The sequence below is a fragment of the Balaenoptera ricei genome, chromosome 3 (genome assembly GCF_028023285.1).
Source record: "Balaenoptera ricei isolate mBalRic1 chromosome 3, mBalRic1.hap2, whole genome shotgun sequence".
In the NCBI taxonomy this organism is placed as follows: Eukaryota; Metazoa; Chordata; class Mammalia; order Artiodactyla; family Balaenopteridae; genus Balaenoptera; species Balaenoptera ricei.
The window spans coordinates 126,760,408-126,774,524 of NC_082641.1; the positions used below are offsets into that span (position 1 = coordinate 126,760,408).

The 14,117-nt window shown below is 45.5% G+C and overlaps 1 protein-coding gene across 9 annotated transcripts in view; it reads left to right on the forward strand.

Moving 5' to 3' along the window:
• ARHGEF37 (Rho guanine nucleotide exchange factor 37) overlaps positions 1-14,117 on the forward strand; it is a 135,480-nt gene that overhangs the window by 30,485 nt on the left and 90,878 nt on the right. For all 9 annotated transcript variants that reach the window (XM_059917476.1, XM_059917471.1, XM_059917468.1 and 6 more), the window contains 4 exons: positions 1,153-1,300; positions 9,450-9,649; positions 10,836-10,966; positions 11,629-11,733. In XM_059917476.1, coding sequence (XP_059773459.1) covers positions 1,153-1,300; positions 9,450-9,649; positions 10,836-10,966; positions 11,629-11,733 — 584 coding nt within the window. The remainder of the gene's footprint in view (positions 1-1,152; positions 1,301-9,449; positions 9,650-10,835; positions 10,967-11,628; positions 11,734-14,117) is intronic.

A 14,117-nucleotide genomic window follows, 5' to 3' on the forward strand; every position in this document is an offset into this window, starting at 1 on the left:
AATCAGTTATACATATACATATGTTCCCATATCTCTTCCCTCTTGCGTCTCCCTCCCTCCCACCCTCCCTATCCCACCCCTCTAGGTGGTCACAAAGCTATTTTATTTATTTTTTGTACAGCAGGTTCTTATTAGTTATCTATTTTATACATATTAGTGTGTATACGTCAATCCCAATCTCCCAATTCATCCCCCCCACCCCCGCCACTTTCCCCCCTTGGTGTCCATACGTTTGTTCTCTATTTCTGCAGGCCTGGGTTCTTTTGGTCTCTGATAAACATCCACGTCTTTATGGAGGTCTTTCCTAAATAGATCTCCTACCACTCTCTAACTCTTTATCTGGCTTTGTTTAGATTTATGGTACTCACCACTACCTGGCATATGTAATATATTTATTTATTGTCTGTTTTCCCCACTAGAATATCAGCCCCATGAGGCAGGGTCATTGTTTTGTTCACAGAACTTAGAAGAGTGCCTGGCACATAGTCAATAAATAAGCAGTTGGTAAATTTTTGGTGAATGAAGTTTGTGTCAGGTGCTTTACATGCGTTATTTGATTTAATCCTCGCAATGAACATTTGGAGGTGAGCACTATTTTTATTCCAGTCTATAGGTGAAAATATGGAGGGTTAGAGGGGTCAAATACTCGCCCTAGATTACGCTACTGGGGAAGGGTTGGCTGGAGATCTGGCCTTACTTCTCTCTGACTCCAAAGCCCACATTTGTGACTATCCATGCTGTGCTGTAGGGATTCTTTATAAACAGAGCATTTGGAGTCATACTTGCCACACATAGTAATTGTAAAGATATAACATGAGTGTGTTTTGTAAACTATAAAGCACTGTCCAAATATGAGAATTATCAATATTATTGCTATAATTGTTGCTACCATTTATTAAATATAGGCAGCGCACCAGTCTGAGCTCTACATCGTTCTGTTACTTAATCCTACAGCAGCCTTTTGAAAGTGAGATGAAAAAAATAGAAGCTCAGGAAGATGAGGTGACTTGCCCAAGGCAACAACACTGGTTAAGCCTGGCAGTCTCACTCCAGAGCTGGAATGCTTAGCTGTGTCACTTACCTCCTCTCTGACCTAAGCAAGAGGACATGCAGACATGCTTTTGAGAACTCCTTGTTGCTTTTCACTGTCAGGCAACTTATTCCTGGAATTCCAAGAGGAGTTGGAGCAAGTCTATAAAGTGTACTGTGCCAGCTACGAACAGGCCTTGCTGCTGGTGGAGACCTACCGGAAGGAGCCACAGCTGCAGGGGGAGATCCAGGACACTATTGAGGCAGTGCTGTGAGTATAATGACCCTCATGGACCCCAAGGTCAGAGGCTGTTAAAGTCTCACCCCTGCTTGGTGCTGCTCACATTGCTTCAGGAGTGTCCCAGTCAGACTAGGCTAGGCTATGCTGCAGAGACAAACAACTCCCAGCTCTTTCAGTGGCTTCGACCAACAAGGTTTCTACCTTCCTTATGCTCCACTGCAGGTTAACTTGGGGCTCTTCATGTTGAGACTCAAGCTGACAGCAGCTACTGTCTGGAATATTGCCAGTAACTTGGCAAAGGAAAAAAGTGCTCTGGGGTTCTAACACTGGTAACTAAATGCTGTAGTCCAGAAGTGATATTCGTTGCTTCTCAAAATTCATGGGCCAGAGCTAATCACATGGCTTCGTCCAGCTACCAGGAGGCCAGGGCCTGCCATCCAGCCATGTGTTCAGAGGCAGAAAAGCAGAAACATTTGGTGAACAGCACTCGTGACTACCATAGGGAAGGCAGTGAGATGGTGGGAACCATGTGGTGTAAGCAGCAGTGGCAGGAAACAGGTTTGTATCACCTGGGGAGACCTCTCGACAGATGGCTAGAGTCTTGCCCCATGGAAAAGGATCAGAACTGCTCTGGGTGGCCTCGCAGCCCAGAGCTGGCACCAGTGAGTGGGAGGTCCAGGTAGAGATATGTAGAAAAAAAATATTTTTAAATTAAAATTTTGAACGGGTAACAGTTGCATGTTTCAAAAGCTTTAAAACATCTGAATTTACACAGTAAAAAGACCTTTCCAACCCTGTCCTTTTATCCACCCAATTACTGCTCCTACCCACAAAGGTAAGGTAACCACTTTTAAATTACTTATGGATCTTAGCAGAGTTCCTGTATGCCTATACAAGCAAATACAAATATATACTTTTATTTTCCCCATCTTTTTAATGAAAGTTTGTAATTTTTTTCACTTACATTATATCTTGGAGGTCTTTCCATTTCAATACATACATGTATGATCCTTTGAACGGCTACGTATTCTTCTACTCTGTGGCTGTTCTGCAGTTTATTTAACTGGTCTCTGTTGATGGACATTGGTTTGTTTCTATTCTTTTCATATTACAGGCAGTGCTACAGTGATTATTCACAAACATATGTTATTTTACTGAGGTGCAAGTATATCTGTAAGTTAAATTTCCAGATGTGGAATTGCTAGGTCAAAGGAAGTATGTATTGATAATTTTGACAATATTGCAAAATTGCCCTCTGTAAAGGTTATACCAATTGATATTCCCATGAGCAGCATATGAGGGTGTTTCTCCACAGCCTTACCAGCAGTGTGTTGTTAAACTTTAGAGTATTTACCACTGATAGGTGAAAAATGGCATCTCAGTAATGTTTCATTGTGCATTTATCTCCGGGAGATGCAAGAGGGAAGAGATATGGGAACATACGTATATGTATAACTGATTCACTTTGTTATAAAGCAGAAACTAACACACCATTGTAAAGCAATTATACTCCAATAAAGATGTTAAAAAAAAAAAGTTTATCATCCTTTTTTAAAATATTTATTTATTTTTTGGCTGTGTTGGGTCTTAGTTATGGCATGCCGAATCTTTTGTTGCAGCGCATGGGCTCTTCGTCGCGGCATGCGGGCTTCTTTCTAGTTGTGGCGGGTGGGCTCCAGAGCGCGTGGGCTCTGTAGTTGTGGCGCGAGGGCTCCAGAGCACGTGGGCTCTGTAGTTGTGGCACGCAGGCTCTCTCGTTGCGGCACTCGGCCTTTCTAGTTGTGACGCACAGGCTCAGTTGCCCCGCAGCATGTGGGATCCTAGTTCCCTGACCAGGGATTGAACCCGCGTTCCCTGCATTGGAAGCGCGGAGTCATAACCACTGGACCGCCGGGGAAGTCCCTTGATATCTTTCTATATATTTAAGAGGTATTTGTATTTCCTTGCCTGTGAATTGTTCTGCTTCTTTTCTGTTTTGAAAAGGCTTATATCTTCCCAAGGACAGGCTCACCAAATGAAGATAGATGAAGGTCATCCTCTGGAAAGCAGAGTAGAGTAGGAGGAACAGAAGTTATTATTGTTATTTCATCTTACTTAGACATTTCCTTTATACCCAAGAGAAAGACAGTGTAGGTTTAGGGCTTTGAAGTTGATATTATCTCACGTGGAGCCTCCTGCTACCTCTCCTCCTTCTCTTCCTTATCTTATCCTTACCCCTCTACTCCCTGAAGCCTCCTTTTGAAGTACCCATGTCCTAACCCATCACAGCCTCCAAAAAAACCTACATTCATTTTCTTCTTTGCTTCCTTTGATTCCTTCATGGAACTTACAAACTTAGGCTTTTGCAAGGGTCACTAAATACATTTCTACAGGAGTGAGCAATGAGGAAAGCAAGACACCAGATGTGGGACAAAAGGGAGTAGTGGAGACTGTGGCAAACCAGAGCCAAGAGACCCTGTATAGAGTGCAGCTGCAGCCCAGCCTCGGCTGATTGTTGCTGTATCGAGTAGCTTTTGCTATGTAACAAACCAACCCAAATATAGTGGTTTAAAGTATAAATCATCCCCAAAATATGTTTAAAGCAAACATGTATTTAGGTCACACTTATGCATGTTAGTGGTTTAGCTGGGCTCAGTAAATGATTCTTCTAGTCCTGGCTGAACACCCTCATGTGTCTGTGATCAACTGCGGGTCAGCTTTGCTGATGTTGGCTGGGCTCTCTTATGTATCTGGGACATACAAGCGGACTCAGCTCTGCCTTTTGAGATCTCGGCTTGGAATTGGCATGCTGTGCCAGACTCAAGGGGTGGAGAAGTATTCCCCACTTCTTGATGGGAGAAGCTTCAAAGTCATATTCAAAGGGTGTAGATACAGAGAGTGAAATAATTGCAGTCATTTTTTATAAACCATCTCCCTCAGTTGCCATGTAGAAATGTGATTCCACTGTGCCCAGATCCTCTGATCTTTCAAGAGAAACCAGAAACTTTGATGTAAGTCTCCCAAGTGTTAAATATTGGCATCTAGTTCAGACATGTTAGAAACACTATGTGGGGGGCCCTAGTTGGCACAGAGGCTGCTGTTTGTCATGTCTTCTGCACTCAGGTCTTTTTCAGCCAGGCAAGTCCAGGCTTTTCTCATGGGCTTTGACGCCAAGCTGCCTGGCAGCGGATCGGGCTCTGCCCCTTATTATACCTTGGCAGAGCCATTTCGTGTCTCAGAACCTTGTTTCCCTACATGTGGAGTGGGAGTAATAACAACAGCTCATGGGGACGTAGACTCACTGCATGCAAGTAACACGCAAAAATTCCCAGCTATTGTGGTTACCTTGGCTAGGAAAGGATTATGCTTCACTGAGACCACACTGTGGTGCTCAGCTCCGTTGGTCCCAATGCCCCCTTTTTATAACAAGCATTAAATAAATTTATCATCCTGAGTTATATTCTGAAAAAAAAAATTCTCCTGCCTATAGACATAACTGAAAAAAATCAATATAATGGCTTAACTATAATTAAAGGAGAAATAAAAGGAAAATAATTTCTAATAAAGTAATATGTATTTCAGTGTGCAAATGCTTGGGTAACACTACACTAGAAAATATTATGAAGCAATCAGATGCTTGTACCTACTTATAATAAATAAGCTTGGATTTAAGCAAAGAAGAGTCAGAAGCCATTGTGTACGAGAAGTACAGAAAAAGAAAAGAGCAGAGAATGTGTGTACCCTGCAATAACAGTGAGCAATGATAACAAACTTGACTTCCTTGTGTATGATGAGAGAAAGAAGGAAATAACATAACTGAAGTAGGGATAACATTACATACTGGGAGGCAGAGGAAATGAGGAAGGATTATGTTCCTGCAAATGACCTTGGTCTTATTTACAAAAGGTGTGTCATGGTAATTCCCAGTGTAAAGATATGTGACAGGATGGAGTCCAAGTGTCACAAAAATATCTCAGTTCTTGAAGTCGCAGTCCATTTCAAGGCATTCATTCAGTCTCTGAATGTTGAAGAGGGGCACATGAAATGTAGAACCATTTTTCATAATGCAGGACTGTCCTAGCAGGATATCCTGCATCCCTGGGTCCCTGCCCACTAAATGCCTGCAGCACCCCAGAGCCTACAGGTTTCAAAAATGCCCTCAACGAAATGCTAGGGTCTAATGTTGCAGCAGGAATGACATTCTTTCTGTCATCCAAATTTTATTCTGTAGATTTACAGGCAGACAGAAAATAGACTTCCCATGGGAAAGTGTAGACATTGGATGGATGGATGGATGGATAGATAGATAGATAGATAGATAGATAGATAGAAAGAATGAATTTTTAAGGGGCTCCTGCTATACATGCTGCTCTAGAACTTTTGATCCCTTCCCTCTTGAAACAATAATCCTGCCTTTCTTGTGCTGCTGATCATGGGACTCTTTCTGGAGTTTGGCCGACTAGAATCACACCAGCCATAAATGGTTCTTTCTCATCCAGGTAGGATAGATGGTACCATCTAATTAGATCTTTGTGATTCTAAAATATATGCCGCCTCCCACTTTTTATTTGGATGAGTGAGTGGGTGGGGTGTCTAGTTTATCCTGTCTCTCTTCCCCCCCCCCCCCGCCCCACTTTGTTTTTGGCCTCACCGTGTGGCATGCGGAACTTTCCTGACCAGGGATCGAACCCTCGCCCTCTGCAGTGGAAGTGTGGAGTCTTTGCGCGGCTTGTGGGAATCTCAGTTCCCTGACCAGGGATTGAACCTGGGCCATGGCAGTGAAAGCCCAGAATCCTAACCACTAGGCCACCAGGGAACTCCCAGTTTATCCTGTCTTTTAAGGCAGCGCTTCCCACCTGGGGGCCAAGGGAATCAAGGCTTGCCCTTGCAGTCGGCAGGAAGCTCTGCCTTAGGGAGACCATTCTAGTGGCATAGCTTTCAGGGGGAGGAGGCTGCTTACAGAGGTGGATCAGTCCAGCACAAAGCACCTGCAGTTCCACAACAACTGAGGCAGAGTGTTTGGAAAAGGCAAATGACATGTTTTCCTTTATTGGCATTTTTAATTTGTTTTAAATTTAAAAGTAACGTGGTTATTGAAAAAAGAAATTTCAAACAATACACAGGTATATAAAGTAAAAAGTCCATTCCCCTTTGGTTTCCCGTTTCCCCATCCCTCCCCCTAGTAAACATTTTCCATCCGAACTTTATTCTGTATATTTACAGACAGACAGACAGGAAATAAACTTTCCATGGGAACATCTAGATGTTGGATGGATGGATAGATGGATGGATGGATAGATAGGATGAGTGAATGAATGAATGAATTTTTTAAGGGGCTCCTACTCTACATGCTTTTCTAGAACTTCCTTTTTCACCTAATCATGGCCATGAATAAATATCTTTTCAGGACAATATGAATTGATCTACCATGTTCTTTTTAATGACTGCATAGAGTTCCTTCCCAGGGCAGCTCATAGTCTGTGGTTTATTTAACCATTCCCTATTGATGGATATTTGGATTGTTTCTGAAATTTTACTGTCATAAATAGAGTTGCTGAATAACTTCTACCTTTATCCATGCTCACTTGAGTTGATTTTTTTTTTTTTTTTGGCTGTATTGGGTCTTTGTTGCTGTGTGTGGGCTTTCTCTAGTTGCGGCTAGCGGGGGCTGCTCTTCCTTGCGGTGCGCGGGCTACTCAGTGCGGTGGCTTCTCTTGTTGCGGAGCACGGGCTCTAGGTGCACGGACGTCAGTAGTTGTGGCGTGAGGGCTCAGTAGTTGTGGCTCACGGGCTCTAGAGCACAGGCTCAGCAGTTGTGGCGCACAGGCATAGTTGCTCCATGGCATGTGGGATCTTCCCAGACCAGGGCTCGAACCCGTGTCCCCTCCATTGGCAGGCAGATTCTTAACCACTGTGCCACCAGGGAAGTCCTTGAGTTGATATTTCTGGGTAGATTTCTATAGTAGGATTGAGGGAATAAAGGGTTTGTACATTTCACAAATTGCCAAACTGCTCTCTAAAGAGATCCCACCAGAGACTCCCCTGGTGGCGCAGTGGTTAAGAATCCACCTGCCAATGCAGGGGACATGGGTTCGAGCCCTGGTCTGGGAAGATCCCACGTGCTGCAGAGCAACTAAGTCCGTGCGCCGTAACTACTGAGCCTGCACTCTAGAGCCTGCGTGCCTAGAGCCTGTGTTCCACAACAAGAGAAGCCACCACAATGAGAAGCCTGTGCACTGCAACAAAGAGTAACCCCCGCTCGCTGCAACTAGAGAAAGCCCGTGTGCAGCAACGAAGACCCAATGCAGCCAAAAATGAATAAATAAATAAAATTTAAAAATAAAATAAAATAAAAAGATCCCACCAACTGATACTCCCGCCAAGAGAATGTAAGAGGGCTGGTTTCCCCATACTCACCCAACTCTGGGTGAGCCTTTCAATTTTTGTTGCCTATCTGAAAGGCTGCATAAAGAGTTTTCTCCAACTTACCTTAGAAAGGCTGTAAATTAAGAGGCAGCTATAATTCTGTAGTTACTCCTTGATGGTTGTGGAGAAGAGATGTAATCATCTCTTTGAAGACCCCCCTCCCCTCTGTCACCTCTGATTTGTAAAGTGACAGTTGTCCCTTTCCCATGGAAAGTAAGCCCAGAGGACAGAGTTTTTCAAATATCTGGCGACTGTTTCCACCTCTCCTGCCCACAGTCAGCCAAGCACTAGGCAACCCTTGGTGAGAGCAGATGGTCAGCATAGGCATGTCCTGAAAAGGTAATCCCACCCCTGCATCCCAACCCCCTGCAACTAATGGAGGGGCCCCCACCTGCTCTGTCTGTTCCTAGCCTCATGGCTGATCTTTCTTGGACATTTGATCTGGAGATTTTTCCATAGGAAGAAGAGCAAGAGGCAAGAGTACCTTGGAGAGGAGGCCAGATAATAGTCATGAGAAACATTTGTGAGTCTTCGTGGAGGAGGCATGCTTAGACATTGTGGTTTGAAACCCTTGTGGGTGTCTCAGAAGGTGGGTCTGAGGGCTACTGGTCATGATCAAGGAAAGACTGTTGGAGCCTTGTCCCAGATGCCGTTGACTTGGGCACTCTTTCTGCAACTTCCAGACATCATCAGGAAGGGGACTAGAAATAATCATCTATGCATCAGATGGTGCATCTGGAAGGGACCTTGACACTGTCAGTTCCTGTGTTTTGTTTTATATTTTACTTTTTTAAATGAAAAATTTCAAACCTATAGAAAAATAGAATAATGTAATGAACACCCACACACCCACCACCTGAAATTAACAAGTATTAATGTCTGCTGTTTGCTGTATCTAATTTTATGCTATATACTTTACAGGAAATTACAGATAATTATGACTTTTTACCCTTAAATACATCTCTAAACATTAAGTTCCTATGATTTCAATTTTAAAAAACTTCTTTTGGAGGGTGGGCCATGCTGCACAGCTTGCGGGATCTTAGTTCGCCGACCAGGGATCAAATCTGGGTGGGCCCACGGCAGTGGACTGCCAGGGAATTCCCAAGTTCCTGTGATTTTAAAAGCTCTTCTTTTTTAAAGCAGCAAAACCATTTTATTAAATGAAATATTCTGTGCATGTCCAACAGACGGAGTTGGGCTTGAGACATATCCAAGTGGAGATTTCAAGTAGGCAGTTGACCATGTGTGTCTGGAGCTCTGGACAGAAGTAGGAAGTGGAGATGTGTTTAAAGCCATAGGACTAAATGAGGTCAGTAAGAGAGTGAGTGGAGTGAGAAGGAGGAGAGGAGGCCCCGGGCACTCCAGCATTGGAGAGAAGTCAGCAGAGGAGGCCAAGAGAGTGGCCTGTGGAGTGAGAGAAGCAGGACGAAGAGTGTCTCTGGGGCCAAAAGAAGAAAGTGTTTCGAGAAAGAGGGAGTGGTCAGCTGTGCCTGCTGTTGAGAGACTGAGTAAGCTGAGGGCAGAGAACTGACCATTAAATTTAGTACAGATGGGGAACCAAGGCCCAGAAAAGGGTAAAGTGAGAACTAGAAGCACCCATCTAACATATAGACCTCACAGATTACAGATGAGGAAACTGAGGACCACAGAAGGAGGGTGGCTTGCCTGAGAGCACACAGTGAGTTAAATGGCAGAGCTGGGACTAGAGCCCAGGCCCCTTGGTGCCCCCAAGGGTGGACTTGACCTACCTAACACCAGCCTTCTCCCTCAGGCCTCAAGCTGGACGTTCAGGCCTCAGTTTCTTGCTGGTAATTCCTTTGCAGAGGATTACCAAATACCCATTGCTGCTGCAGAAAATTCTGGAGAACACACTCCCTGATGCCAGTGCCTACCCTGTCCTTCAGAGGGCTACCTCTGCCCTCCAGGACGTGGTCACCAACATCAATGAGTACAAGAGGCGCAAAGAAGTGGGTAAGGACTTGGGGCATTTAGGCGATACATGAGTGAGAATGCTTCTAGTTACAAAAAACTCATCTCAAACTGGCTTCACCAGTAAAGGGAATATAGTAGCTCATGTAACCCACAAGTCCAGAAGTAATGTGGGGTTTAAGTAGGGTTTGATCAGGGTGCTGGCCTCATTTCCCTGTAATTCTCTTGTCTCTGGCCTTTACTATGTGTCACCTTCCTCTTCAGGCTGGCCTCCCTTATAATAGTAAAGGGCTATTGCTGTCCTAAGACTCACACCTGCGCACCACGCCCTCCAGGATAAGATGGGCCCTTTCTCCCCTTAGCTGTAAAAACTAAATTGGAGCTTCACTCTGATAGGACTCATTTGAGTCATATGCTCACCCTGAACCAGTTGCCATGGTTAGGGGAATACCATGAACTGATTGGCTTCAGCCTGGGTTATGTGCCCTTCTTTGAACCTATCACTGTGGCAGGGGATGGGGGGATTGTGTGAATTGGCTTATAACAGTCAGCACCCACCCCTTGAACTAAAGTGGAATCAATCTTATCCAAACCACATGTCTGCTATACTAAGCAGAAATGAATACTGGGGAGGCAAAGAGCTGTGTATTTATCAGGGGTGAGGGTAAGAGGAGAAAGTGGGGAGGTTGCTGCCTCTGAAGCTGTTAAAACAGAAAGGTCTGGAAAGTGAAACAGTGTCCCAAGTAGATGAAAAACTCAATTGCACAACTCAGACTGTATAGTAATGATAATTTAGCTAATGTTTACTAAAGGCTAACTATGGCATGTTTTTTTCACTCATTATCTTGTTTGATCCTTACGATAGCCCTGAGGTTGGCAATGTTAGCCCCATTTCACAGTTGGGTAAAATGAGAGCTTAAGTCATTTGCTCCAGACCTATCATCTTATGTGATCTCCTAGCAATCCTGTGAGGTGGCTATCCTCATTTACAGATGAGGAAACTGAGACCTAAGAAGTCAAGCAGGCAGGAAGCTCTTCAGTCAGGGTGCTCACATCAGAGTGAGGGCTCTGAGCCCTGTGTTTTTCCTCCGAGATTCACCATTCTAATGGGTGTGACTCTGACATTTGAGAAGAGGGCCCAAGAGGTGCCTTGCCAGGTATGTCAGGGGCTCTTGCTTTCCCGGGTCAGCTCTGGTTCCTGTGCCCTCCTTCTCCCCTGTTGGTGCAGCCTCCAAGTACACCAAGGTGGAGCAGCTGAGCCTCTGGGAGCGACTGGCCCGCATCAATACGCACACCCTTTCCAAGAAGACCACCCGGCTGAGCCAGCTGCTGAAGCAGGAGGCGGGGCTCGTACCCAAGGTGAGCACGGGCGGGAGGAAGGGTGGTATCCCAGCCATCCCAAGGGACAAGACTGTGCAGTGCGGGATCTTAGACTCCTTTCGGAGATGAGGAAACTGAGGCTGAGGGAGTGAACGTCCAGCATGTGTAGCCAGGACGAGGCAGAGTAGGCATCCGCACTTGATTCTGGAGAGCCAGGGTGGGGCTTTCTCCTCTGCATCTTGTGCTGCTCTTTCTCTGGGGTCTCTTGATACAGATAGGAGATGTCTGGGTCTGGGCAAGGAACCAGCGTTGAACAGGTACTAGTAGCAGCTCAGGTTGATTGAGTACTTACTCTGAACCAGGCATTAATGGATCCACACGATGAAGTAAGTTCATACTATTCCCATATTGCAGAGGAGGAAACAGGCTCAAAGAGAGTAAAACACTTGCCTAAGTTCACACAACCAGGAAGCAAGTGAACCAGGACTCATAAGCTCTTGTGTGTGATTCCATGGTCTGAATACAGAACCACCAAGCTGCACTTACTGCCTCTAACCGTCCCACTCAGTTTTGGGGCTGGAGGAACTGGCTCTGATGGGTGGGTCTGTGGAAAGGTGGTCCCTAGTAGGGACTTGGGAAAGGGGTGTACACCGGCCCCATGTGGATGTTCTCGGCCCTCATAAGCATAACTTTGCTCTCAGACAGAAGACAAGGAATTTGATGACTTAGAAGAGAGCTTCCACTGGGTGTCGCTGTGTGTGACGGAGCTGAAGAACAATGTGGCTGCTTACCTGGGTAATTTGGAGGTGAGGATCCTGTGGTTAATGATGGGTGGGGTGGGGCGGGGCTGGGATCCCCGGGCAGGAGTCATGCAGGGCCCATTGAACAAGCTGACAAAGACACCAGCTTCAGGAACCAAATGGAAGAGGTCATACAGTTGCTGGCTGGAGGCCAGAAGAGGGGCCGTTCGCAAGCACTCCTCAGCCCACAGGTCATCTGACTGGGGCAGCTTCTGAGTTCATTGAGTTCTCGGGGGGGCCGTGTTCCCACTGGGTAGGGTCAGAATTCACTGGAATCAGAGCCATCTGGAGGGATCCTGCCAGACCAGCACCCAGAGCAGGGGTGACAAACACAGGTGCTCAAAGGGACCAGGCAGGTGATATTGTTGACTGAAGTGTGCAGGTGTATGAGGCCTATTGTCTATTTATGAGACTTTTTTGGTAGAGTTCAGTATGTAGTAATAGTTGGAGTGTGAATGACCAAATAAATGAGTGAATGGATAAAATGAAAGGGGTGAGGTATTCCTTGGCTCACAAGAGTTGTTACTGTGCGGGAATGTGGACCCTGTGCTGCCAGTTCTTCTGATTTTAAGGAAGAAGAAAACTGGAAAGTCAGACCTTCAGGTGAAATCTCACGATGTGTTCACGTGAGCAGCTAATTAAATAAGAATTTAAATGTTATGTGGGCCCAAGAAAATATATTTCTGCAAACCACATTCAGCCCACAGGGACACCAGTTTGCATTCCCATCCAGCACATCACTTTCCTTGCACCAAAATTCCCGCTTCATTCTTGTCATGGATGCTGACTCATTCCATCCACTCTGTCCCTTTTGCATGGTTTTGTTCTCAATCACGTCCATTTGCACAAACCAGCTCAGTCAGACAATAACAGGCTCTTTGGATAATAGGATTTGGGGTGGCATTATTGGAAGTATGTAGAAGGAGGGAGGTCGTAGTTCTACACTCCTCACTGTGGGGCACATCCCCTGCTTGTTCCTGCTCCATCTTGGGCCCCCCAGAGGAAAGATCTGTACAGCACAGTGAGGCAGAAGAGGAAGGCCCTCAAAGAAAGAATGGAGGGGCCCTGAAAGGGAGAAACCAGAGGCCCATGAGAGACACATCTGGCTTTGCAGAGTAGAACAGATATTTGGAAGCATTAAGGCTGTATTTCCGTAAATGCAGGACTTAAACGACGGATACAGTGTTGACATGGAATCCCATAGCGAGAAAATGACTCTCTCTTTTAATCCTCAGAGTCCAGGAAAAGCCTCTTTTTCTGACATGTCTTAAATAAACAGGTAGAACAAGTCTCCGGCTGGAAGCCTTCAACAGGCCATCACGCCCAGACAGAACTTAATAGCATTGTTTTTATAGCAGTTATTCTTATATGCTTATTTATGGCAATTATTATTGGCTTTCCCTTTATGGGAGTAAAGTATGGGCTTGCAGGATCTTAGTTTCCCAACCAGGGGTTGAACCCAGGCCCTCGGCAGTGAAAGCACGAAGTCCTAACCACTGAACCACCAGGGAATTCCCTATAAGGTGGTTTTTTTTTTTTTTTTTTTTTTTTTTTTTTTTTTTTTTTTATTTTTTTTAATTTATTTATTTTTGGCTGTGTTGGGTCTTCGTTTCTGTGCGAGGGCTTTCTCTAGTTGCGGCAAGCGGGGGCCACTCTTCATCGCGGTGCGCGGGCCTCTCACCATCGCGGCCTCTCTTGTTGCGGAGCACAGGCTCCAGACGCGCAGGCTCAGTAGTTGTGGCACACGGGCCTAGCCGCTCCGCAGCATGTGGGATCTTCCCAGACCAGGGCTCGAACCCGTGTCCCCTGCATTGGCAGGCAGATTCTTAACCACTGCGCCACCAGGGAAGCCCAAGGTGGTTTTTTTTTTAATGCATTGATTTAAATAGGGATGCTAGGTTGATTTAAGGAAAAAAAAATATATTTTTTTAAGTAATTAATTAATTTATTTTTGGCTGTGTTGAGTCTTCGTTGCTGCACACGGGCTTTCTCTAGTTGTGGCGAGTGGGGACTACTCTTCGTTGCGGTGCGTGGGCGTCTCATTGCGGTGGCTTCTCTTGTTGTTGAGCACGGGCTCTAGGTGCGTGGGCTTCGGTAGTTGTGGCTCTCAGGCTCTAGAACGCAGGCTCAGTAGTTGTGCCGCATGGGCTTAGTTGCTCTGCGGCATGTGGGATCTTCCTGGACCAGGGCTCGAACCCGTGTCCCCTGCATTGGCGGCGGATTCTTAACCACTGTGCCATCAGGGAAGCCCGGAAAAAAATATTTTTTGAATTTTATTTTATTTTTTTATACAGCAGGTTCTTATTAATCTATTTTATACATATTAGTATATACATGTCAATCCCAATCTCCCAATTCATCACACCACCACCCCCACCACTTTCCCCCCT